Source organism: Pagrus major, chromosome 17 (genome assembly GCF_040436345.1).
Source record: "Pagrus major chromosome 17, Pma_NU_1.0".
In the NCBI taxonomy this organism is placed as follows: domain Eukaryota; kingdom Metazoa; phylum Chordata; class Actinopteri; order Spariformes; family Sparidae; genus Pagrus; species Pagrus major.
This window is the reverse complement of record NC_133231.1, coordinates 20,259,949-20,283,467: the sequence shown is the minus strand read 5'-3', so window position 1 is coordinate 20,283,467 and position 23,519 is coordinate 20,259,949. Positions and strand designations below refer to the sequence as shown.

The following is a 23,519-nucleotide window of genomic DNA, read 5'->3' as shown; positions in this document are numbered from 1 at the left end:
GAGGGTTTAAGTGGGATTTTTGATCAGTGTCGGGGTATTAAAGGTGCACTACGTAGTTTTGGGAAATACATTTTAATCAGAAGAGAAAAATCTTCATCGACTGAATTTTTTTTATGCCTGAACAAACTAAATAAACAAACTATTTTTGTTTTCAAGACTGAATAAACAAACTGACCCTTAAAGGACAACACAATTTCGTACTGTTTTACTTTGTTTATATTTGGCGGACCCTGCCACCTTTTTAGCTTCAAACAGTGTCCTGGGGACTTTATTTTCCTCTGAGAACAGCTTGTTTATTCTGAGTTTGTATTATTACCTCATTAATATTGTAAATATTAAAATCTTGATTTTTAATGTCTTCTCCAAAACTATATAGTACCCCATTAAGTAAGGAGATGTGAGTAGCCTATTTCTTGCATCCCTGAGACATCCTACTGGGACTGGCAACATACTGGCCAGCTCCCAGTATGAACACACACACACACACACACACACACACACACACACACACACACACACACACACACACACTCCCCTCCCACCACAATGTTAATGACCCAAAGCACCGCCTCTGCCTGCATATGATCCCTCTGAGTACAGACAGATGCATGATCCTCCCCCTGCATGTGGTCCTGCAGGAACAATCCGACTGAGTCACAGCTGCCTGGAAACGATTTCCACAAATCCAGAGTGAGTCTCCGCCAGAGAGGAGTCACATACATCTAGTGAGGAGCAGCCGAGCTTCAAACTCCGAGCAACGGAACAGCAACAGGCTCATTTTACGCACATTCCCGTCGGTCCCAGGCTTTGTCCAGAGACGCAGCGTCAGTGAAACTGATATCAAACCAGGCGACAGCTCATCTGAGGGATCCAGACTCGAGTCGAAGGAAAGAAGGAGGGAAAGTAGAGATTTCAGCTCGTGTGGATCAAAATGTCTAAACCTAATTACTCCGGTGTGTTTCACATGGTGGAACAGGACAATATGGACGCCTACCTCGCCGCTTTAGGTAAGAATCTTATTGTTGCATTAGTGTGCATTTTAAACAATTTTGTTGCCCTTTATTTTAAACAAGTTGCATATTTGTATTCCTTTGTTGAACCGAGCTCATCCTTTATTGTGATCTTCTATTATTGATTTCAGTGATGTGGTTCATTTTCATTTGCAGCAGCACATATCACAATAATGAAGTCACCACCTTGTCCTCTCTATGACCCCAGACTCCTCCACACAAACACACACACACACCCACACTCACTGTCTACAGCTCATGTTTCTATTGATTTTCTTATTAATTCCAGATATTAATTTTGCTCTGAGGAAGATTGTGTGTCTGCTGAAGCCCACCAAAGATATCACCCACGACCCGGCCACAGGAAGCATGAAGATCCGCACTATCACCACCTTCAAGAACTTCAACATGGATTTCAACATTGGGGAAGAGTTCACTGAAGATCTGCAGCCAGTGGACGGTCGAACCTGCCAGGTGTGTGTTGATGTGTTTCTGAATATGCACACTGACTTGTGTGGACATGTGTACAGGCCTCTTGATACAGTGGATATACGGTATCCCTACTTGCTGTACAAGTTTGCCTCTTTGTGTGTTTAATTTGGAATGTCTCAGGGAAGTTGACCCACCCACCGCTGTGATTTCTGTGTTGTAACCACCCCCTGCTGCTCAAAGCCTGGCAATGAAAAAAACCCTTTCATAGTCTTCAGATTACAAATCCCTTCATGAAACCAGTGCATGAATCAGAATCAGCAGCATCTTCTTACAAAACACGAGAGAAAAGAGCAAACGGAAGTAAAAGAACAGGAAAATAAATGGTTTTGAATTCACGGTGACCCTTTCACACCGCACAAAGACTCTTGTCCCCGTGTGATCGAACTTGTGAGCTACTTTACATACTAATTACACGCATTAACACAGCATCTCTGTGCCTGTGCAGACTACAGTGAGCTGGGAAGGAGACAACCTGGTTTGTGTACAGCGAGGGGAGAAAGAAGGACGAGGCTGGACGCACTGGCTGGAGGGCGACAAGCTGCATTTGGTGAGGATGTGAAAAGAAAAGAAGGAGAAGGGAAATGGACAAGGAAAAAGATGCCATAATAGATATGCTAAATGAGGGGAGAACATGCAAATAAGGCAGAGTTTGGAAGTTATTCATTGCCTCATTCAGCTGCACTGCGCTGTCTTTGTGGGAAGAGGTACTTTATGAAAAGGTTTGTGGAGCTGGAGGGGGGGAAAGAAAGGAAGGCGAACACAAAAGAGGGAGAAGACTGTTGAATGCACGTCTTAATAAAGTGCTACAATAACTTTGAACCAATGGAGAGGGTTAGTTCTGCTCATTCTGAGAGTTTCAAGCCTATAGATGATCTTTCAATGCCGATTAAGATTTAAAACAATCAGTATTGTTCCTGTAAACAGCTCTCAAAGGATTTCTAATACCTCTGTTGCAGCGAGGACAAAGCGACGTGTTGTTGACGTCGAGAGAATTGGGAAAGAAATGCCAGCGAGGATCAGGGCTCTAAAATGGTGGATTTTTTAAAGGTTACACAAAGCAGGAGAAGGGAGCAGCGAGAGGCTAATGAAGAGTGAGTGAGGGGGGAGATAAGTAGATGGAGAAGGAGTGGGAGACGGATTACGAGGTCAAAGGATGAGGAGGGGAGGGGGGGAATGGGATTGAATTTTGGATACACTCCCAGGTTTGTGCATCACTCATTTAACGCTCCCTTGATGTGCCAAACTACGCTTTACACCCCTCACCCCCTTTCCCTCCCCTCCTTCTATCTCCTTTCCCCCTCCTCCTCCTCACTGGTCATTTTCCTCTCTGCAGGAGATGAGAGTTCAAGGCGTGGTGGCCAAGCAAGTCTTCAAGAAGGCTGATTGAAGTAAATGAAGATTTTTTTTTAGCGGACAACCTCGATTTATTCATAATGGAATATAGTGATGGACATGGTACAACATTTGAATAATGTTTTATAGTTTTTTTTATTTTAATCAACATTAGTTTAAAGCATCACATGAGACCGAATATCTGTGAAGGTCACTGATCTGTACATGTTTCTGTCCGATGGTACTAACTGAGAAGAGAGCAGTGGAGCACTTGTACTTGTGTAAACATTCCCACCGTGCTTCCTCATATTGCACTATCTGTCTTCATAATGTCATAAACAAATCATACATCTGCTGGGTGTCACTGCTGCGTCATTCTCCAGACTTTAAATGTCAGTACGTTGCTGGTGCATATCTTCAACGTTTCATATAGGTTCATAAATACTGAAAGTCACTAGAAATTCACATGACAATGTACTTTTAAGATAAACAGAATTTTTTGGTTGCTTGAACCAGTTTCCATGTACAATTCTCAATCTGGTAGGAACAATATAAATTAAATTAGAAATTCTTTAAAATAAAATTACAACAACACATCTTACATTACATTACATTACAGTAAAACAAGAATTCTTATATTTTTCTTATTGTCAACAAATCCCATGAAAACACCAAGGATTGTATGAATGAGTATGTACCCCCAGTATGTATGAAAGAAATTGTCCTCAAGGGTGAAAGTAACAAAAAATAACTGACAAAAATCGAAGTAAGAGAGACGTACCCTAAAGAACGTCTTTCAATTTCTGACTTCTCTGTGGCACTCAAGCCCGTTTGTTCTTACAAAGACGTAATTGTTTTTAAATGGGCCAAAAATATTTAGTTTCTTTTTTTAAAAAAACCCAATATTTTTCCAGAACAGCGGGGCTCTGTAGTTTTTACCAAATGTTGCTCAATCAGCAGTAAAAAGAGAATTTCTCAGGGACTATTTTCTGCTGCGGATTGATCCATATTTAGTGAACGTTTTTACAGCAGCAAAACGTGGGCTTGATTTATTAAACTACAGCGCACATGTTCAATGTAATGATGTAACATAGTCACCCAGTGCAACAGTGTGGCTCATTCATGTGTTTTAAATAGTTTTTTGGACAATGGAGCTCTGTCTCGGGATAAGCCACATCAGGCTTTGATTACACATACATACTTGTTGGCACATTCATTGTCAACTGTTGGTTTTGGTCTTTTTCATGAAATTTGTCTAAAGTAAGAAAACTCTAGAATATACAGTTATTTTTAAATAGAGACACCACTGAGCTGTCGGTAAAAACACTTGGGAAGCTCCCATCTAAGACTAATTCACATCAAAGGAAAATACTCAAGTACAGAGCTGCGCCAGTGGGCTTTACACACAGAATTAGCACATTATTTGTGCTGAAATTCTCATTGAAGTCCTGCAGGGGGCAGCAAACTTTCTTTTTTTCTTTGGTATAAATACTGTAGGTCCAGTTTGACGCTGGAAAGAGACTCGTGGCTCTGGGTAAATGGTGTAACTTTTACTTGATTATGTCCCACACCACTCGTCCTCCTGTGGCTCTGAGTGGGTCCTAAAGAAGCTGTTGCAGTGTACGGCATTTCCATTCCTGTGGTTGGGTTCAGTGAATGAAACTGAAACCTTCAGTGGAGTTATCGGACTATAGCTGTCCACGCTGTCCTGTGGGCTGTCACTGACCACATTATCATCTGAGGAGGAGAATAAAAAAATCAATATTTAGTGTGATCATCCTTCAGAGTAATGTCTCGTCAAATGCTTTGGTCTCTGTGGTTTATGGCCTTCTTAATGGGGCTAATAGCACTTATGAGCATGGAAGGTTTTTCACTCCAATATACAGAACGTTGACGATTTAAAGGCAAAATGAACACAGTGTCTTAGCTCGTGGGCGGGCCACAACGAGCTGCCTGAACAGCAGCAGTACTCTTTGGCATAGATACTCGGAGACTTTGAAACTCCACAGGAGGGATGAACACCGGTTTTTAAAATCTCCACTCCTTTACTCAGGGTTCATTTTAACTTGTCACCCGTCTGCACATCTTCATGTTATTCAAACATCCGTGCAAACCTTGTAATAATGACAGAGACAACTGGGACAAAAAGTTACATTGGTGAATTTTTAAGACCAAATGTGGCTGATGTGCAGAACATGAGTCTTTTCCCCGTAAGTGTGCATTCTGTACATCCATGGCTTAAAGGGTAAGTCCACCAATTTTACACATTAAAGTGTGATTACAGGTCTTCTGCATATGTGAAAAAAGTATAAAGCCTTTTGCGGCTCTAAAGGAAGCTGCATGTGATCTGATAAATTGCCTCCAGTGATAAGACTCAGTGGCATTGTGGGGAATGTAGGTACAAGGTTTTGAAAAGCAGTCCACAGGTCTGGCATTGTACTCCTATAACACTGTTGGACAGTTTTGGACAGTTTTATTCCACACATTCTTCTTGTATTATCCCTTAGCCACTGAGTGACATCACTGGAGGGAGTTTATCAGATTACATGCAGCTTCCTCTGGAGTCACAAAAGGCTTTATACTACTTTTTTTTCACAAATGCAGCAGTACTCTCCAAGACCTATAAACACACTTGAGTGTGTAATTTGGTGGACTTACCCTTTAAAAATAAAGGTACTGACCATAAACCACAATGTCACTGATTTAAGTCTGGCTGGAGACGTCTCTAACCTCAACTCCGGTCATCTCTCTTCTGTCAAAACCTCTAACAAAGGCATAAAAATGCCCCCCAAAAAACAAAAAACCCTAAACTAAAGAAATTATTTAATTTTTTTTAGAGTTGGTGTGTGAGTGCATGTAGCAGGTTGAGAGATTTGTCACCTTGCTTAAAAAGTGGTAAATCACAGCCGTCTACAGTGCAGCTCTCTTGGCAGTAACTTTTCAGCTCTGTGGTCGGTAAAGGCAGATCCAGGGGACTGTCGGGTGCTGCTGGAACCATCTCAATCAAGGTAACTGGAACAATGGGGATGGCTGTCACACAGAAGATAACACAAATAGAGTCAAAAACAAAAGTCTTCAATATCACTCCTACAAGGATAACTTTATGATCATGATCAAGAGATTGAATTAAATCAAATGCATCATACAGCAGATTAACAACTTTTAACTTGGTGACTTGTTATCTGTTATGATACTGATTGGCCTATAGGTGGCACTTGAATCTTTAAAAAAAACAAGTCACTCAGATGTGAAGTGTGATCCTGATAAATATCTCGACATGTACAGAAATCTCCTTTCTAGGAAAACTTCCTCGCACTTTTTCATTAATAAATCTGTAAATTTCAAACAGGTCGTTGTGACTCAATATTGGAGTGATACTCCTCACCATTATCTGAGGATCAAACACTCACGCTCCTGTACTTGTGAAAGGTGCTTGTAAGAAATTTGTAGTTTCCTTTTTCACAGAAAAAGAGGCTGTGGTCAGATTTGACTCACAGCAGTTAAAGCATATGGAGTGGAAACGTGTCGAACTCTTCAATGAAAACTTGTAAATTTGCCCCAGCAGCATAAATCTCTTCTCTGATGTCTGTATGAATGTTCAGTATTTTCCAAACAGTCATCAGTTTGCCCTTAAATGGCTTAATGAACTGCTTTTTATATACTTTTTTGTCAATACTGGATTCCAATGAAGTCATTACGAAGCTGAGTTTCCTCTCTGACAATGTAAATGTTTTACAGCAAACTCTCAAACCTACAGGAAGCAGTACTGTAGTACCAACCAGGTGAAGCTGGCAGCTGAACCTCAGGGGCCTGAAAGAGCCCTTATTCATTGTGTGTGAGGTGGTCAGTTTGTGGTAATTCAATTAATTGCAAATTGACTCGGTAATGTTTATCACTATTGCACACCTGAAATGATAAGGGGGCTATGCTTTGCATCATTATCTGTCTTGTCTAGCAGCCTTGTAGAGACCTTGTTGGGTCTAACCAAATTACTACATAAAGGGGACCAACAGCTTATTTAAAGCTACTAAGCAACTTTCTTTTTTTAAACCCATGTGGACAAGAGGATGAATCATTAACCACTTATCCTTTCGCCGAGTTGCAAGGTACACCCTGTTGCCAGTTTATCAAAGGGCTGACATATAGGGATAAACAACCATTCACACCTACGGGCAATTTAGAGTTACCAAGTAACCTCACTTGCATGTCTTTGTACTCTGAAAGGAAGCCGGAGAGAACATGCAAAGAGCCGGGTCTTGAACCCAAGACCTTCTTGAGGTAACAGTGCTAACCACTGCCCTAAAAGAGGATGATGATGTAAGAAAGTAAGCTCTGTTTTAGTGCCATACAGTACCACCAGATTACAAAGGCGCGTTTTCCCTTAGGCTGTGAGACCCCTCAAAATCAGCCTCAGCATGCAGCTATAAAAATAGTTATAAAATATGATTTATCCAACCCCAGGTAAGTGGGAATCCAACCTGGTGATCGTTGATTTCTTCTTTGCTTTTGTAGGTTATGTAGAGGCATCAGTATTAAATTGTGACTGCTTCATAACCAGTTAATGCCCCCAATGAGTTAATTTGGCCATCATGTTTTATACTTTAATTTCTAGACCAGTGGTTTTCAACAAAGAGCAAGCCAAAATCTCAAGGCACACATGTATTCAAATCCTTGCAAAATAGCCTCTGTAACAGGTTTTATCTAATCACTCTGTACACGTTTATTTTTGTTTCCCTGGAAGGTTTTTAAAAGTAATTTTTTAGGGTTGAGAATTTGCCTCTCTATTAGAAAATAAATGTATACATGTACTTATATAGTAAATCAAAAACTCATTTATTACTTGTTGTGTAGTTGCACATTGCAATAACAATCAAGGGTTGTAACAAAATCCCACGGCACACTTGGACTTGCCTCACAGCACATCAGTATGGAACCACTGCTTTAGACCACAATTTCTCCACTACTATTGTAACTTCCAGTCTCAGTGTATGTGAACTACAGGTTTCCACATCACACATTAGTAAGTTGCATAATGGACCATATCAGTTGTGATGTCACAAGCTCCTGCTCGTATGTACGTGAGTCAAACTCAGATTTAAGGTGAGCGCAGAGAACCTTGAAGCAGATGAATGGGAAAACAGACGTCTTGTGTCAAAGTCTGCATACACATCATTCTGCATTGCCGAGCTCAAACATCACAGTGAAGTTACAATAAACAAAACACATTTTTGTGTTCGACAACTTGCTGTTCCAGATGAAAAAAGTCCTGGTTTCTCTGCTTAAGCTGTTTATTTGGAATACATTTGTGGTTATGAAGAGTGCTTTGAGCTGCACAAACCATATCTTAGCAAACAAAACCAAAATTATGTTCATGGCACGCTACTACATCAAGTGGGAAAAAACCGGTGTCCTTTTTAGTAATTTGCATGTAAGTAACCCTTTGAAGTTACCTCCATACTGATAAAGTCAGACATAAAGAAAATCCAGATGTATTGTGATAAGAATAGAGACTCTTTTACTGGCAATCATAAACATCATCACAAACATTACCAACTAACACGGATGCAGTCTTTTCAAACTGGCCCTTTTGATTGGAAGCACAGATCCGACTTTCAGATTGTCAGAACCACACACTTCTTCAAGCCCGACCTTCTCTCGTTAGTTGTACTTCATGAGTAAATTCCAGTATTGGCACATGCTTCAGTGGAAATACAGTAAATGTCAATGAAATACGACAGAACGTCAGGCAAAACAATCAATGATGGGACTGTGCCGCATACGTAGGATCTGTTTCTCAGTATGAGTTAGCTACCTGTGAAGTGTGCGTCACATTGTACCAAATAACTATGTCAGCCTGAATATGTACAGGATGTGGTTTACCCATTCAGTTTGTCATGTTTGCTGAGCTTGTTTAGTAACACAGTTCCTTATTTATGCTGTCTGGGTTGTACTAACTCATAAATATTCTGCTTCTCTGCAAAAAAACAACATAAATTACGCTTATTTGAACTTCACACTTAATTCAAATTAATAGCAGATAATCAGGTATGAATAGAGAGCTTTTTAATGATTTCTCTGTAAAGGAAGCTGTGCGTGGGTATGTTTGAAAGAGACGAGCAGCGACCTTCAACTGTATGACTTCAAAGCGAACTATGTCTCACAGTTGTGGCTGACAACGTGCGTAGACTGCCAGTACGTAGGCCAGCCTTTGCACTGCTTCATCGCCCCTTCAGGAAGACTTTTTTAAAAGCGTGAGAGCAAAAGTGTCAAAAACAATGATGAAACACACCCACACATGTTACATGTTGTACACACCTGTTCTGTATGACTTGCGTTTTTCCCTCCAGCAGATAAGAATGAACAGGACGACTGCGGTCAACACGAGTCCCGACCACAGGCCTGCGGGTAATATCCAGTTACAACCTGATACACAGACAGAAAGAAAGAGAGAGGGGTTTTCACAGGGACCCAAATACATAATAAGCTTTTCCTCCTGATTGCACAAGTAACTTCTGGTAAATTAAGTGGGAGTGAGTGATTACTAAAAACTGCTCGTGTTTCCGCATTAATTATATTGTCAGCAAGGTGATGAATGAAATGAATGTGACTATAAAAGATGACAAAAAAGCTTTCAGCAGTTTCCTCAACAAAGGCCAATATGAATGAATAATCATTAAATTTGCATTTCATTCACAATGCTGACATCAGAACAGTCACACCTTATTTAACATTTATAAGCAGCATTTAAACACCTAATAAGGGGTTTATAACATGCTATAATACATTTTTAAAGTGTTTATGGTTGTCTGAAGCATCCATAACTTTAGAAACAGTTCACTCATGCTTAATAACCCTAAAACCTTATGATTACAGACATAAACAAACCCTTAGAGTGTGTTATAAAGCAACATTATGTAACTTTCTAACCTTAAAATAACAGCTTCAAAATCATTTTGATGGTACAGTGTCTTGTAATAGGGTGAATGGTGTCTCTGTCTCAGCCACTCTGCCCCCCATCACTTGTTTCTGCTCTATGTAACTTCAGTGAGAGGGTAGGATCACAATGTTACATACATGTTTACTTTACATAAAAGGTTTCAACACATAACATTGTTATGATGTAATGAGTTTTGTTTGTAGTTAGCACCTACATGATGTCTGACAAAGTGTTACAGACCTGGGATTTGTATTTATGGCAATTGTGGGAGCGTCAAATCCCACAAAATGCTAATTTCTACATAATGTGGCCTTAAAAATATACATATCTTTTACAGGCGGGTTTAAAACTGTATAAATGTTATCAACATAATCATATACACACGTGTATATAATGCCAGTTTGTTATTATATTTTCAAGCATTCATAAACTGTTTATACACCAGTTTTAGATGCTTCACAAAGGCCATATATAGGACATATACAATAAACACAATATAATAAAAAAATATCCTTATATTTTCTTACAACTACATTACAGTAATTGTACTGTACCACTTACAGAGGTGGGACGTAACAAAGAACAAATACTTTATTGATGTACTTGTCAGTAGATTTTTCAGGAATCTGTACTTTACTTGAGTATTTATTTTTCTGAAAGTGTTTTAATTTTACTCGCTACATTTTAACAGAAATATCTGCATTTTATACTCAGAACAGGCTCGTTACTTTAGTGTTAATGCATTTGAGATGAATTATCGATTATTTTTATCTTGCGTCATTGCACGCTACCTTCCCAAGATCACAAGAGTGATTTCAACCTATCAGTGCATATCACACGTCACCAAATGACGTCAAAGATGTAACGAGACAGAAACAGACGGAGAGGGAGACTCACATGTGAAAAAAAAACCCTGACCCTGCCGCTCTCTGCCTGAATTTTCCTATTTTGTCAATTTGTCGCTATGCTTGTGACGCTTTATCAACCCAAAATGTCGCTATGTGACGTCCTGGGAATGAGACTCAACAATAAAATATCTTTCTGGTGCATTTCTGAACAACTCAGACAAATCCTCCTGATTCTACCTTTACGTTTAACAGTCTTTGAATTATATTACTATGACTTTGAGTACATTTCAGAGCCTGTACTTTCTTACTTGAGTAAAGAAGTTGAATGAGTACTTCTACTTTTACCAGAAGGTTTTTTTTTTTACACACATATATGTGCTTCTACTTTTGCCGCCTCTGATGACTTATAAATAGGTGGGATTAAAACACGAGTTACTGCTGCCTTCTAAGCACCTGTGGTCGGAATAACCTTTTCCTTTTGCGTTATGAAGAAGTTTTGTTTCCACGTAAAAGTCACTGGCAAATTTTACACACATGTTAGATCTGTATATTATGCTCATATGATGTGTTTCAATACTTTTTTGACTAAAGTAAAGAGAACAGATGGTTTCAGACACTGATGTGACTAAAACACACGAATAGGAAAGTTTTTCTGAGTGCATGTTTTGATGTCTAAAATCTGACTGAATTCGTAGACCTGTCCTAGTATTCATTCTGTTGTCAGCTCTTTGTTTTCCTTGACACATACTAACTCTCATGACAATTCAGAGCCAGCCACTTCCTCCCGCCCTGCATTAACCCCTTTCCCGCCATCCCCCTCACCTGACCTTTCCCGCCCACCTGCACACCTGTTTCCCTCTCTTGCAGTATGTGCATGCCCCTTTCTTCTCATACGCTGCCAGACAGTCTATTGTGCTTTGTGCTTTCCAGCCTTTTTTCTTCCTGCCTGACTTTGCCTGCGTGATCTCCGTCCTGACCGTTGGACTTCTGTATCCCTGCCTGACTCTTTTGTTTTAGATACATTTGCTTGCCTGCCTTGATCTGCTTCCTGGTATTGACCTTTGCCAGTTTTTGACTAAAAGTAAACACGTACCTGCCGGTGAGTCAAAAGATAGTTTGGATTCAAGTCTGTTCTTCTCTGAGCCTTCACAAGATCACGTTTACGTGTCTTTAATCTCTTTACTTGTGGACACTAGTAAACAAAACTCAACTTCCGTCACACTATTGCACACTTTGCCCTTTGTGACTAGTAATGGCCTGATTTTCTTGGCTGGGGATTGTTTTATTATTTGCTTAGACAAATGGCGCCTGTGTGCACATCATGGATGTTTTTTATAGATGTATATTAACTTTTATACAACCTGTCTTCTATTTCTGTTGGTGGTCTGAGTTTAGCTGCGTAAACTTCAATAAGTCTCAATCATTCTTCCTGTTTAACACTGCTAGGCAAGTTGCTGGCAGGTAGAAGTGAGTATATGTGGGTCTCATGACTCACTAGCACCAGCTTCGGAGTAGTGGACTAGTTTTGAGGACCAAAACAAAAAAATCTCTCTATAAAGTTTTGAAGCATAGCAGGTCCACAACAGCCATTAACTTTCACCACACTAGCTGCATGGCTCTAGGGATGGCAGTGTCGGCTGGTCCACCACTTTGGTTCAGACTAAGGTGTCGCAGCATCTCCTGGATGGATCTGGAACTATTTTTTTTCCCAGAGGATGAACCCTAATGACCCTCTAACTTTTCTCTTGTGCCACCATGTGGTTGACATTTGTGGTTTTCAGCTAAAAGTCTGGATAACTTTTAGATGGATTGCCATGGCATTTGGCACACATATTCTTGTCTCCCTCACGCTGAACTGTAATCTTTTTGGTAATCCTCTGACTGTTCAACCCAAGCCCCCAGGACAAGCGGCAGGCTTTGAAGCCAACATTCATAGTGGCCAAAACGTGTCATTACAACGTCACATGATGCACTGGGGCCAAAAAAGACTTTCTCTCATAAGCTTACATTGTGAAAGAAGTGGCTCAGACTCATTCCCTTGAACCTACAATAAATGATGTTCTTGGCCACTCTGTGTCATCAGAATGAATTGTGACAAATCATCACAATTTAAGCTCATGTGATGCACTTTTCAACACATCCAGCAGTTACAGAGAAACATCATTCTTTCAGTCATGTTTCAAGTCCAACTCACGTCCTCTTTTATTTATTGCTTTTGGCCTTCCGCTGGAAATACATGGCTCTTTAGCTGCTAAATGCTCCACTTCTGTATATTCACCATCTAGTTGACAATTATTGGTGGGTTTTTAGAGCTGTTTGGTTAAAAAAAACATGTGCGTTGTAGCCGAGAGTGGTGAGAGTGAATCAAAACAGTCAAGTCGTGGGCTGGACATCTAAACAATGAGCTGAAACTCACTATAAAGCTCTGTAAAGCCGAGGGTAGCCATAGTTTCAGATGGCTGAGTACTCTGCAGCTTCATCACCACGAGCACCCCCTTTCACATTGTGATACTGTCATCTGATCAGTCACAACTTTAATCTTTATCCTCTAAAGGAGAAATGACTCTTTGCAGCCAGTCACAATCACATAATCACTTCTACCTCCTGTCAGAGACTAATACTGATGCAACAAGTGTCTTGCATTACACTCTTTCTCTGGAATGGTTTCCCATCTGTACTCTACTTCCTCTCTAAATAACTTGGTCATATGACATATTGGAACTGAAGGTCAACAGGAACTCTCTGAGTCGCTAAAACATCCGCTACATTGCATTGCAGGATTTTAAGATCTGAAAAGCAGATACACATTTGAAACAGCAGCCTAGAAGTAAAAATGGAGACCTACGAGTTATGAAGTCGCCACAGATGGCGTCAGTTTTGGCGGTTCCTCCGGTTTTCTGCACTTTACCGAAGTCCTCACATCTGGAAACAGCACACAGAGACAAACAAATAAATATTCAGGTTTTGTTTATTTTGACGTTTGTCTGACTAAAACTGCATCAAATTTTCAGACGAGCTCGAGAGACAGTTACACCATTCCTACACTGTGGATGACATATAGTCGCAGTAGGTGTGATGTGGGATGTTTCGGGTTTGTAGACTGAGGATGTGGACCAAAACAAAACTTCTGCAGTGAGTCGTTGGATGACTAATGAATGATTCAGTCACAATACATATATCGATATCCTGCTCGCACTTTAATAACAGTAATGAAAGTATTAGCGGATATGCAGTCTGACCTGGTATGCGGTTGACAGGATGAAAGGAAATCTGTTACGTTGCTGTAGGTCCCTTCTTTACACGGAGCACAGATTGTGTTATTCGTGCGAATGGCTGCAAGAAGGAATGAAATGTTTGTACTGTGTTTTGGCAAAATGTGAATGAAGTACATGATGATTTATTTTGCATTTTACAATGTAAGCCTACCTGGAACCTCGACCCCAGAACCCTCAGAGCACGGTTTCGCTGGCTTGCAGTGGTCACAGACAGCATTAGAACAGTAATAACCAGTCACACACTCGCACACTGCGTCCTCGTGAGGTTTACACTCCGTTACATTCCTCTGGTTGTTACCTGAAAGAGACAAAGAGTGATAGAGTCAGTCCAGTAAGAGGTGTCCATCTTTTGTTGCTCCTACAGAGGTCACACCCACATTGTGTGTACAACTTTCTTTGTGAGAATCAGTTTGAGTTTCAGACCTTGGAGGTGAGGACATTTTTGGAAAGTGAGGACATTTTTGGACAGACCTTTAAAATGCTGTTTAAGAGTTCAAACTTGGTTTTAAAGGTGAGGTTTAGGTAAAGGTTGGGATTAGGCATTTTATTTTGATGGTTAATGTGGGTTAATAAGGGTCCTCAGTACAAGTACAAATGTGCTTGTGTCTGAACGTGACTTGGACCAATTTCAGGGACACATTTCATATTCAAGACCAGTTGGGGGACAGAAGTTATGTCCCAAACTGGAAAATAGCTGATTTTTGGGTCACAGTTTGGGTCAAGTCAAGGTTAGGGTTATGGTTAGGATTAGGGTTAGACAAGTAGCGGTTGTAGCGGTGACCCAAGTAAGACATGCAGCGGTGTTGTTTTTAGTCAGAAGAGACAAAACAAGCACACAGGCAACTACCAGGAGCCACAAAACAACTTCAGAGAGAAAAATTATATTATAATAGAATTAATACAACCTGTTAGGTCGTCTGATACAGATAATTTTAGGACACATAAATAAAACTGAGTGGACTTGACTTGAGAGTAAATGACAAAGTTAAACCTTTAACAAACTGTTTTTCTTCTTTCATTTCCACACTGTGAAATGGAGTATAAGTCCCCCCACTGCCTTAGAAATGTGACTTAACAGAACTAAACTTGAAACTAGAATGGCTCTCGGTGGAGCGCTTACCTAGTTAATGTGAAAAAAACAAAGACCTAGCCAGCCAGCCACTTTTGACTGTACTGTGTACAATCCGCAACTCCCCCGCGGCCAACTCAAGATTTACATCTGTGACCCCATCTGGCCACCCCGAAGAGGAATTTCTTGGGGCACCACTGGTTCACTGAACTTAAGTACAAATTCAACAGGCTCGAAATATAAAGCTACTCTAGACCACAGTTAGTTTTGCTTTCCGGATACATTCTCAGTTTGAAAAGGTCACACAGCGCTCTGTACCAGAATTGTTTAATTAGACGTGTGGGAGGTAATTACCTTCAAGGCTGTTAAAATCATCTTTACAGCATATTTTTATGTACAGGCTTGTTCCAGCTCTTGACTGAAACTACATTACGTACAATGAGTGGCATATTCAAATCAAAAACTGCAGCTTTTTTTTTTTCATTTATACCTGCAGCAGATATATTGTGATTCACTTTATACGTATTTCCCCCAAACTAACCCTAGAATACTTGGTATTTTTCAAAACTGAAAATTGTGCTACACATCTCACACTGACTGATCCTACGGGCAGGTTAGTGAGGTGGTAACACCGTGTATTAACCATCATTAATACATGGTAAACTATATATATATTGTATAACTACAGTACGAGTCTTACAAACATTATTTGCAACTTTATAATAAAGAATTTCTTACTAAACGGTTTATAAACCATTTAATTATTTGTTAACAGTGAAATTACTATCAGCTAAGGTTTAATTTACTGTAAATTTACCATTTATTAATAATGGTTATTATAAGTGGTGTCAGTAAGGGGTTAATGGATTAAAAAAGAAAAGAGGAAGATGTTGATTTGTGATGGTGTTCACATGAAGAAACCATTGCAAAACATACATCTATAGTCTATTATAAGGCAACGGGGGTCTGAAGAGGAAGGAAACGGCTTTTGTTTGCAGTACAGGAAAGCGTGTGCGTCCGTGCATATACAGTAATGACTTACTGGAACTGCAGACCCTGCAGAAGTGACAATTTGGCAACTGATTCATTGTGGCTGTGAATTGTCCAATTTCACATTTGGCACACTCGGTTGCCTTCGATCCATCACACCCAGCTTTCAGGTACGTCCCTGATGATGTGAAAATAGAGATATACAGAAGAATCAGATGTCGTGTAAATACAGTTTGAGACGAACACTGAAAAGCTGAGCGTTTACACAGAACAGATACACAGTACAAAGTGTGCTGTTGTTTGCACAGTCCTACAAAGAAGTTTGTTATCCAAAGAGAAAAGAAATGTAAGTAATGAAAGCTCTAAGGTTTTGACTGACCTGGTTTGCATTGATCGCAGCATTTCCCATGTCTGTTGTACTTAGCCGGAGTTGAGCAATTTTTCCCATCCATTTGTAGCCCATTCGATTACAGTCCTCCACCTGTGTGTAAAATATCTTCAACGACCGTCTTCCTGTACACTCTTCTCCTAAACTTACTCCTCACCTTTGAACGACAGCCGTTTAATTTATCTGAGCTGACTGAGCATCACTCAAGGTGCAGTATCTTCCTCTTTTTTGGACGTTCACTTACTCACTCCTCACATTTGTCTGTCTCCTCTCTCTCTCTCTCTTTCTGCCGTCTGAGCTGTCTGTGACTGTGTGTATGTTCCCCCCCTCACTCAGCCTTACCTACTTCTCATGTCTTTTCTAACCCTACACGGTGGAAAACCCCAGTGACCCTTATCTGCTGTTTTCCCCTCAGTCTCTCTCTCTTTCTCTCTCTCTCTCTGTCTCTGTCTCTCCTCATTTCCTTCCTGTGCTAGCCCTCTCACTGCGAGGTAAGCAGTGCGTGTGTTTCCGTAGAGCTACAGGACCAAAGGCTGATTTTGGCACTCTTTAACTACGCAAAGCAACGCAGCACAATGAAACATTTCCTCTCTCCTCTACACCCTTTCCTTTCACTCCATCTCCATTGTTCCCATTGAACCTTTGCCCCAGTACTGCAGGAATGTTGTTGAGTTAAAACTGCACAGAGATGATGTAGTAACAGTCAATCTAAAAGGTTTTTTGGCCAAGTCTATCTTCCTGCCATCCCATTTACCCACAGCCACTCCTTTGTTACTGCAAACACACAAAAACAATCTACAAATAGATTTATAAAATGCCTACGATCGCAAAATATGTGTGAGAGAGAAAGGGGGGCAGCGAGGAAGAGCGAGGGATGGAAACTAAATTGTTGTGAAAAGGGGAAGGAGAGATTTTATTTGGGGAGAGATTTGATCGGATCACGATGTTGCGATTAAGGTGGGTCTGGATTTTTGCATTTTACTACTATTAAACAGATACTTACTACTCATAAAGCTTAAAGTTGATAACGGATTTGGTCATAGCGTTGTGATTTTGTGATTATCTTTCTTAACTTTGTGGTCCATTTTCCTCACTTCTTTCCTTTACAATTTTCACTCCCTTCCTTTAATTTTCTTATCTTCCATCCTTCCATCAGTCTCCTGCTTCTCCTGCTCTTACACTTGACGGCCTCCTCCACGCTGCTGGGATGGGTGGAGTCTCCAGGGTATCCCAGTGGATACCTGCCCCATGCCAGTCTAAACTGGAGCAGGTGTGCCCCCAAAGGTCACACCATCTCCATCAGGCTCATCCACCTGGACCTCGAGGACAGCCAAGACTGTGAAAATGATGCCGTGAAGGTCAGGGGTCAAGATTTAAATGCTTTTACTTTAAGAAGTCAGTACTAGTCAGTACTACTAATTGATGCCAGTGCTGTTATAGTGTCCTGTTTTCATCTTTTCCAGGTCTTTTCAAATGGAAACCTAATTTCCGTTCTGTGTGGCAAAAGGGAATTTGAGGAGCTTCAGTCTACTGTAAATCCCTTGCTCCTCTCTGCGCCGGGTGGCTGCCTCTCTCTCTCGTTCCACTCCGACTACTCAAACACCAAGAGGCACACCGGCTTCAGGGGCTTTTATACCGATCAAGGTGAGACATAGATGAGGAAAACAAGTGAGTCCCACCAAACTCCATTGTATTTGTGTCCAATTGTTTTTTTCCACATTCCTCAGGAGAGCCCAGTTTTTGTACATGGATGTATTTCACCATTGTGGAAACTTTTGTAATCATAATGTTGGAAAGTATTTTTAGACAACAATTCACAATGGTTTATATTGTTTAAAATGTACTTGGAAACAGTTTGACATGTTTTTCATGTCATAAATGAAAAAAGCAGAAATAATTGGTGTGTAAAGTATGAGACTCTCAGTTTCAGCTCAAATGTGCTGACAGGGCTGCAGTGACTAATGTTTCATTGAAACCTAAATTCAGCCTAACAGTATCGGTTAACACAATCTCTTCTGTAGAAAATGAGTGATTAAAAAATTGTAAATCTTTCATGTATACAGTAACTTATGATTCAGAGTGTGACTACGGTTTAGATTCATTAATCAAAAATCTGTAATTAAAATAGAATCGATGCAGTAAGCTGTCTTGACTTTAACCCTCGTATACTCAATTCTGACTCAATACATTCTGCTCGCTCGTGCATAAACAAGGTGAACAGATACAATACTGTAGACAGCTCTCAGATACATTATCTGAACATTAAGTGGCAATAATATACATATAATGTTTAATTTTTTATTTTTTAAAATTATTTTGCTGAGATAATCAAGAGTTTTGATCCAAATGTTGGGTAAATATGACGCTACAGCCAGAGGATGGTTAGCTTAGCTTAGCACAAACACTAGAAACAAGGGTAAACTGCTAGCCTGCCTCTGTCAAAAAGTAAACAAAACAAAATAGATATATAACATGTTAATCAGCAAGCTTTAGAGGTGCTGGTAGGCTGTTTTTGTTACCTTTTTAATGGGGCAAGTGAGAGTTTTCCCCTCATTTCCAGACTTTTTTATGCTAAGCTAAGCTAACCAGCTGCTGGCTCCAGCTATGAATTTACTGTAAAGACATGAGACTTGTATCCATCTTCTTACAGAGGTTGTTTTTCCTGCCAGCTGTTTGAATTATGTTGCTACATGTGAATGTGTGTGCGTTAAAGGAAAAGCAACTTAAATTAAGTGAAAAAATACCGCAAGAAATGTATCAAGAAAATGATTTTTACTGCTCAATACTTGAGCTTCTAATGAAATAGTCATACCTTAAAGACCTAAGACTGACAGATCAGTATGATCTATTTGAATATCTCCTACTAACCTATCCCACGACCTGATAAAAGAAAAGTACAGCGATGATCAGGTAACCCATAAACGTCAAACAAAGCAAACGGCATGCTTTCTGATGATTCCTGTGCAGCAAGCTTTTCTACATCTGACCTTTCATCAATTTATCTCCCTCAGACTTTGACGAATGTCAGGACGACCCTGACAACAGATGCACACAGTTCTGTCACAACTTCATCGGAGGGTACTACTGCTCCTGTCGCCATGGTTACCACCTGGACACGGACAAACACACTTGCACTGGTACAAATAATTTTGTTATTATAAACGGTGCACAGAATGAGACAAATAAAGGAAGAAGGAACCAAACCGAAACATGAAGTGAAACATGGGGAAAACAGAGGAAGCAGAAGCGAGCAATCGAAGGGGAGGAATAAGGAAGGGAAAGAGGGAAATTAAATGAGAAGACGGCTGATTTTGTAATAATTATGTTGATTGAGATCATGATGGTGATGAGAATGAACTCTTTGCTTCAACGCAGTGAGTTGTGCTGAGGATCTGTCAGGGCTGAAAACAGGTGACATATCCAGCCCCTCCTGGCCTGCGCCGTATGCAGAGAACGTCAACTGTCAGTACACCCTGTCTGTGGAGAATCATCTGCAGCTGGAGCTGCACTTCGCTGAGGGTTTTGATGTGGAGCAAAGACCTGATGGTCAATGCATAGACGCACTGAAGGTAGGTGTTGATCAGAATATTCGAACAGGAATATAGTCTAGACCTGCTCAATTTAAAATGACGACTGATTGATTGATTGATTGATTGATTGATTGATTGATTGATTGACCTCCTGGAGGTGTGTCTTTCTAAAAGGTATAACTTTACATAACAGAGAACAAAGAGGAAGTTCAGACTAAAGTGTTGAAACTGTCGATTTGAAAAACTAGTACACAGCTTATTTTGGCCAAAGTCTATCCCTAACCAGTGATGCACCAGTTTCAATTTATCTATCCAAGTAAAGGGAGGATATATTTTACAAACATGTATTTCATATTTGGGGTGAATAATCTTTAACGGCACTCTAAATGTTGGAGGACACAAACATATCACAAAACGTAAATGTTGTAAGTTTACCATCTTGTGTTGTTTGCAGATTGAGACTCCTTCTGGGACTCTGGGGCCGTTCTGCGGCCACACGCCTCCCCCATCTCCCTTCCTCACTCACTCACATCATGTCCGTATCCACTTCAGCTCAGATGGCTTTGGCACGAACAAAGGCTTCGCTCTCCACTTCAAGACACAAGGTACTGCAGCCTCCTCAACTGTGACGCAATGGGAAAAGAACGTTTGTTGAAAATTGATCACAATTTCTTATTCTTTTCATATGTTAATTGCAGACAAGACGTGTCCTACAGTGGTAACCCCGCACTCCACTGCGACTCCTCAGCGAGCAGAATATCTTCAGGGTCAAACAGTGACAGTCACCTGTGATATTGGCTATGTTCCGAATACTGTGAGTGTGCAGAGAGCCAAAATCTTTCATAGCTTTATGATAGATGTATTTAAGCCACTATCAGGCTAATTATTTTCTCCTTTTGCAAAGCAGGAAGGCACCCAGACAATGTCGTCACAGTATGAGACGACATGCCAGACTACAGGAATATGGACCCCCAGTTACATCTGTGAACGTGAGGGCCACTGCCTTTTTTTGTTTTTCCAGAAAATGTCCTATTTTTTTACACTGTCTTTTGTAATATTTGGTCTTTTGTCCCCAACATATTCTCACATGTAGCGGTGGATTGCGGTTTTCCTAACATTCCAAAGGATGGCATCCTTCGTTTGGTGGACTCGGAAAATCCAAACACTCAGTACAAAGATCAGATCCACGTGAACTGCAGTTCAAACTACTACAGACTGGAAGGAGATGGTGATTATAGGAAGCTTGTCTGCATCCCTCTTCTGTTTCTTTGGCTCACATAACTTTAAAGACTGCACATTTTTCTGCTTTTATTTATACACTTTCTTCAATCTTTCAGACACTTACACTTGCAATGCCAATGGTGAATGGGAATCAGGGGACGGCAGAACGGTTATGTCAAAATGCATTGAAGGTACAACTTTAAATTTATACTTTCTCATATTTGCCATACTTTCTTTAGAGATGTTTCCTTTTTAATTTTTTTATCAATGATGATTCTTTGTTTATTTCAGTGTGCGGGGAGCCTAAAAAACACCCTTCGAGTACAGGCAGAATTTTGGGAGGTCAGAATGCAAACCTGGGAGAAATACCTTGGCATCTTTTGATAAAAGAGCCAAAAAGAGGAGGAGCATCATTGATCAATGACCGTTGGGCTGTTACAGCAGCTCATGTTGTGGAAAATATACCGCAAACCTCTCTGCGCCTGTATGGTGGACTGGTAGATGGAAGATTAACAAGCCGTAGATCGTCTGATGTAGTTTTCATTAACAGTGAGAGGATCATAATTCATCCCAACTACATCCAGGGCGTTGAAGACCCCATCAATTTTGACAATGATATTGCTCTAATCCGATTTGCTTCCAGGGTGACTTTAGGCCCAAATCTCCTTCCCATTTGTCTTCCAGAGGCAGGCAGGGGCTTGGTGGAAGGTGAGCAAGGCACAGTGTCAGGCTTTGGGTTTACAGAAGGGAGGAATCATAATCTTGTCACGTCTGCCATGCTGAAATATGCACATATTGGGGTGTACCCCCTTAGCCAGTGTCAGAACACACCTACCACAGCTACCAACAAACGCATGCGCTTCACTAATAACATGTTCTGTGCCGGAGCAGAGGGAAAGGACAGCTGCAAGAAAGACAGTGGAGGTCCGTTTGTTTCGCCAATGTTGTCTGAAGGCAGAGAGCCTTATTATCTGACTGGCCTTGTGTCCTGGGGACCCCCCTGTACAGAGAGACAGTACAAGGGCTACTACACCAAGGTGGAGAATTATGTAGATTGGATTAAGGAGACAATAGAGGCAACAGAAAAATCTTTAATAGAGTAAAGATGAGGGAGAAAACACTTTGCAACTAACCATGACGATGTAATACATGCCAAGACTGATTCAGATCTCTAAAATGTAGATGAAAATAAAGACTATATTCTTGTAATCAAATGTACCAACATTAACAACTCTGATCACTGACTTTAAAATTCACTTTTGTATTAAAGGAATTTGCAAATCAATTGCTGAGAATGTGCGTTTTAACCAACAATAAAGTGTTTTCTTCATACACTGGAATACTTCATTATTTACTACTACATTAAAATCTATAATGTTGTGAAGCCTTGTATGGACACAGTGATATGGTTGGAAATAGTAGGACAAATTTGACTTGGCACTTTTTCACTATTGATAAATATCACGGTATAGAAAAAAACACAAATAAAATCAGCAAAATGATTTTCAATGCAGTGTGTTTCTCTGATAATGCATTTTTTTCTGTTATTCGTACCATAAACTGCTGAAACAGTTGTCTTAAGTTATATGACATGTGGACTAAAAACACATGGGTCTGTTTACACCAACAGCCTGCATGAGCTATACACTTGTGATTTTTTTTTTTTCACGCAATCTTTTAAACCACTGCATATGCCCACTTTTTAAAATAAATACAGTTGTTTGATTATGTGCAAACAAAATCTTACTCTCTCTCTTTAAAAAATATGGTTCTGGTGTCACTTCCCGTAAGTTACGCTGCAGCATTTGGAGAACAGGCGATGCTCTACTACCACTCAGTGGTGTCAGAGATGTATTGAAATCTTAGCATCAGTTAAAGCTCTTTGTCTTTTTTACTGCTGTATGTACCTGTAAGTTTCAATATCTTTATTATTCTGCACTTTATTCATTCCAGGATTTATTTTTATGTTTGTATTAATGTATGCTTTTCGTATATGACCATAAGGAGGTAGGACCATGATTTTTGGGCTTCTATCTAATCAACCAGAGTGGGTCGGTAAGACATGGTCTCAATTTGATGTTGCTTTGTAGAAAAAGAGAATAATGAGATCAATTTCATCCTATGCTGTGCCAAGCAGCAATCAACTGCCTCAATCAGCTGCTTCATACACTGTTAGGACACCGAATGTTTCACCAACATGTCTGAAATTGTTTCTGTGACTGAGGATACTGAGAAAGTCTACCAGCCCCCTCTGGTGGTAGAATTCAAATATCAGGAAAAGGCTTGAGAGCCCAATCAGGCCAGTTTTTAAAAAATATTTTTGAGTTATTCTGAGTAGATAATAATCTAAACAATTAGATTAGTTTGCATTTTACCAGAGGTGTCTTGTTCATAAGATCTTCATAAATGTCTATTTTAGAGGAACCA

General features: G+C 40.2%; 3 protein-coding genes across 3 annotated transcripts; 2 read left to right on the top strand and 1 right to left on the bottom strand.

The window, feature by feature from the left end:
- Positions 1–611: 611 nt before the first annotated feature.
- On the top strand, positions 612–3,187 carry rbp5 (retinol binding protein 1a, cellular). The gene is made up of 4 exons (XM_073484859.1): positions 612–1,007; positions 1,300–1,484; positions 1,948–2,049; positions 2,836–3,187. Exons 1-4 carry the CDS (start codon positions 932–934, stop codon positions 2,887–2,889), a joined length of 417 nt encoding a protein of 138 aa, XP_073340960.1. The 5' UTR covers positions 612–931; the 3' UTR covers positions 2,890–3,187.
- On the bottom strand, positions 2,972–16,719 carry LOC141011636 (tumor necrosis factor receptor superfamily member 5). Its single transcript, XM_073484858.1, has 8 exons — positions 16,333–16,719; positions 16,006–16,131; positions 14,046–14,192; positions 13,859–13,952; positions 13,465–13,541; positions 9,150–9,257; positions 5,715–5,864; positions 2,972–4,571 (listed from the first exon to the last, which is right to left on the bottom strand). Exons 1-8 carry the CDS (start codon positions 16,403–16,405, stop codon positions 4,393–4,395), a joined length of 954 nt encoding a protein of 317 aa, XP_073340959.1. The 5' UTR covers positions 16,406–16,719; the 3' UTR covers positions 2,972–4,392.
- Positions 16,720–17,243: 524 nt separating this feature from the next.
- LOC141011635 (complement C1s subcomponent-like) lies at positions 17,244–22,424 on the top strand. Its single transcript, XM_073484857.1, has 11 exons — positions 17,244–17,298; positions 17,498–17,699; positions 17,805–17,985; positions 19,353–19,478; positions 19,717–19,910; positions 20,326–20,476; positions 20,570–20,685; positions 20,779–20,860; positions 20,965–21,099; positions 21,209–21,283; positions 21,384–22,424. Exons 1-11 carry the CDS (start codon positions 17,285–17,287, stop codon positions 22,193–22,195), a joined length of 2,088 nt encoding a protein of 695 aa, XP_073340958.1. The 5' UTR covers positions 17,244–17,284; the 3' UTR covers positions 22,196–22,424.
- Positions 22,425–23,519: the final 1,095 nt, after the last annotated feature.

Excerpts from the sequence above, each read along its gene's own strand:
- rbp5 (XM_073484859.1), top strand. The coding sequence starts at position 932 with ATGTCTAAACCTAATTACTCCGGTGTGTTTCACATGGTGGAACAGGAC. Across the intron at positions 1,008-1,299 it reads CGCCTACCTCGCCGCTTTAG|ATATTAATTTTGCTCTGAGG; the intron begins GTAAGAATCTTA and ends TATTAATTCCAG. Across the intron at positions 1,485-1,947 it reads TGGACGGTCGAACCTGCCAG|ACTACAGTGAGCTGGGAAGG; the intron begins GTGTGTGTTGAT and ends GTGCCTGTGCAG.
- LOC141011636 (XM_073484858.1), bottom strand. The coding sequence starts at position 16,405 with ATGGATGGGAAAAATTGCTCAACTCCGGCTAAGTACAACAGACATGGG. Across the intron at positions 13,542-13,858 it reads TCCTGTCAACCGCATACCAG|ATGTGAGGACTTCGGTAAAG; the intron begins GTCAGACTGCAT and ends TGCTGTTTCCAG. Across the intron at positions 9,258-13,464 it reads CTGTGGCGACTTCATAACTC|GTTGTAACTGGATATTACCC; the intron begins GTAGGTCTCCAT and ends TCTGTGTATCAG.
- LOC141011635 (XM_073484857.1), top strand. Across the intron at positions 19,911-20,325 it reads AATGCATAGACGCACTGAAG|ATTGAGACTCCTTCTGGGAC; the intron begins GTAGGTGTTGAT and ends TGTTGTTTGCAG. Across the intron at positions 21,284-21,383 it reads TATGTCAAAATGCATTGAAG|TGTGCGGGGAGCCTAAAAAA; the intron begins GTACAACTTTAA and ends TGTTTATTTCAG.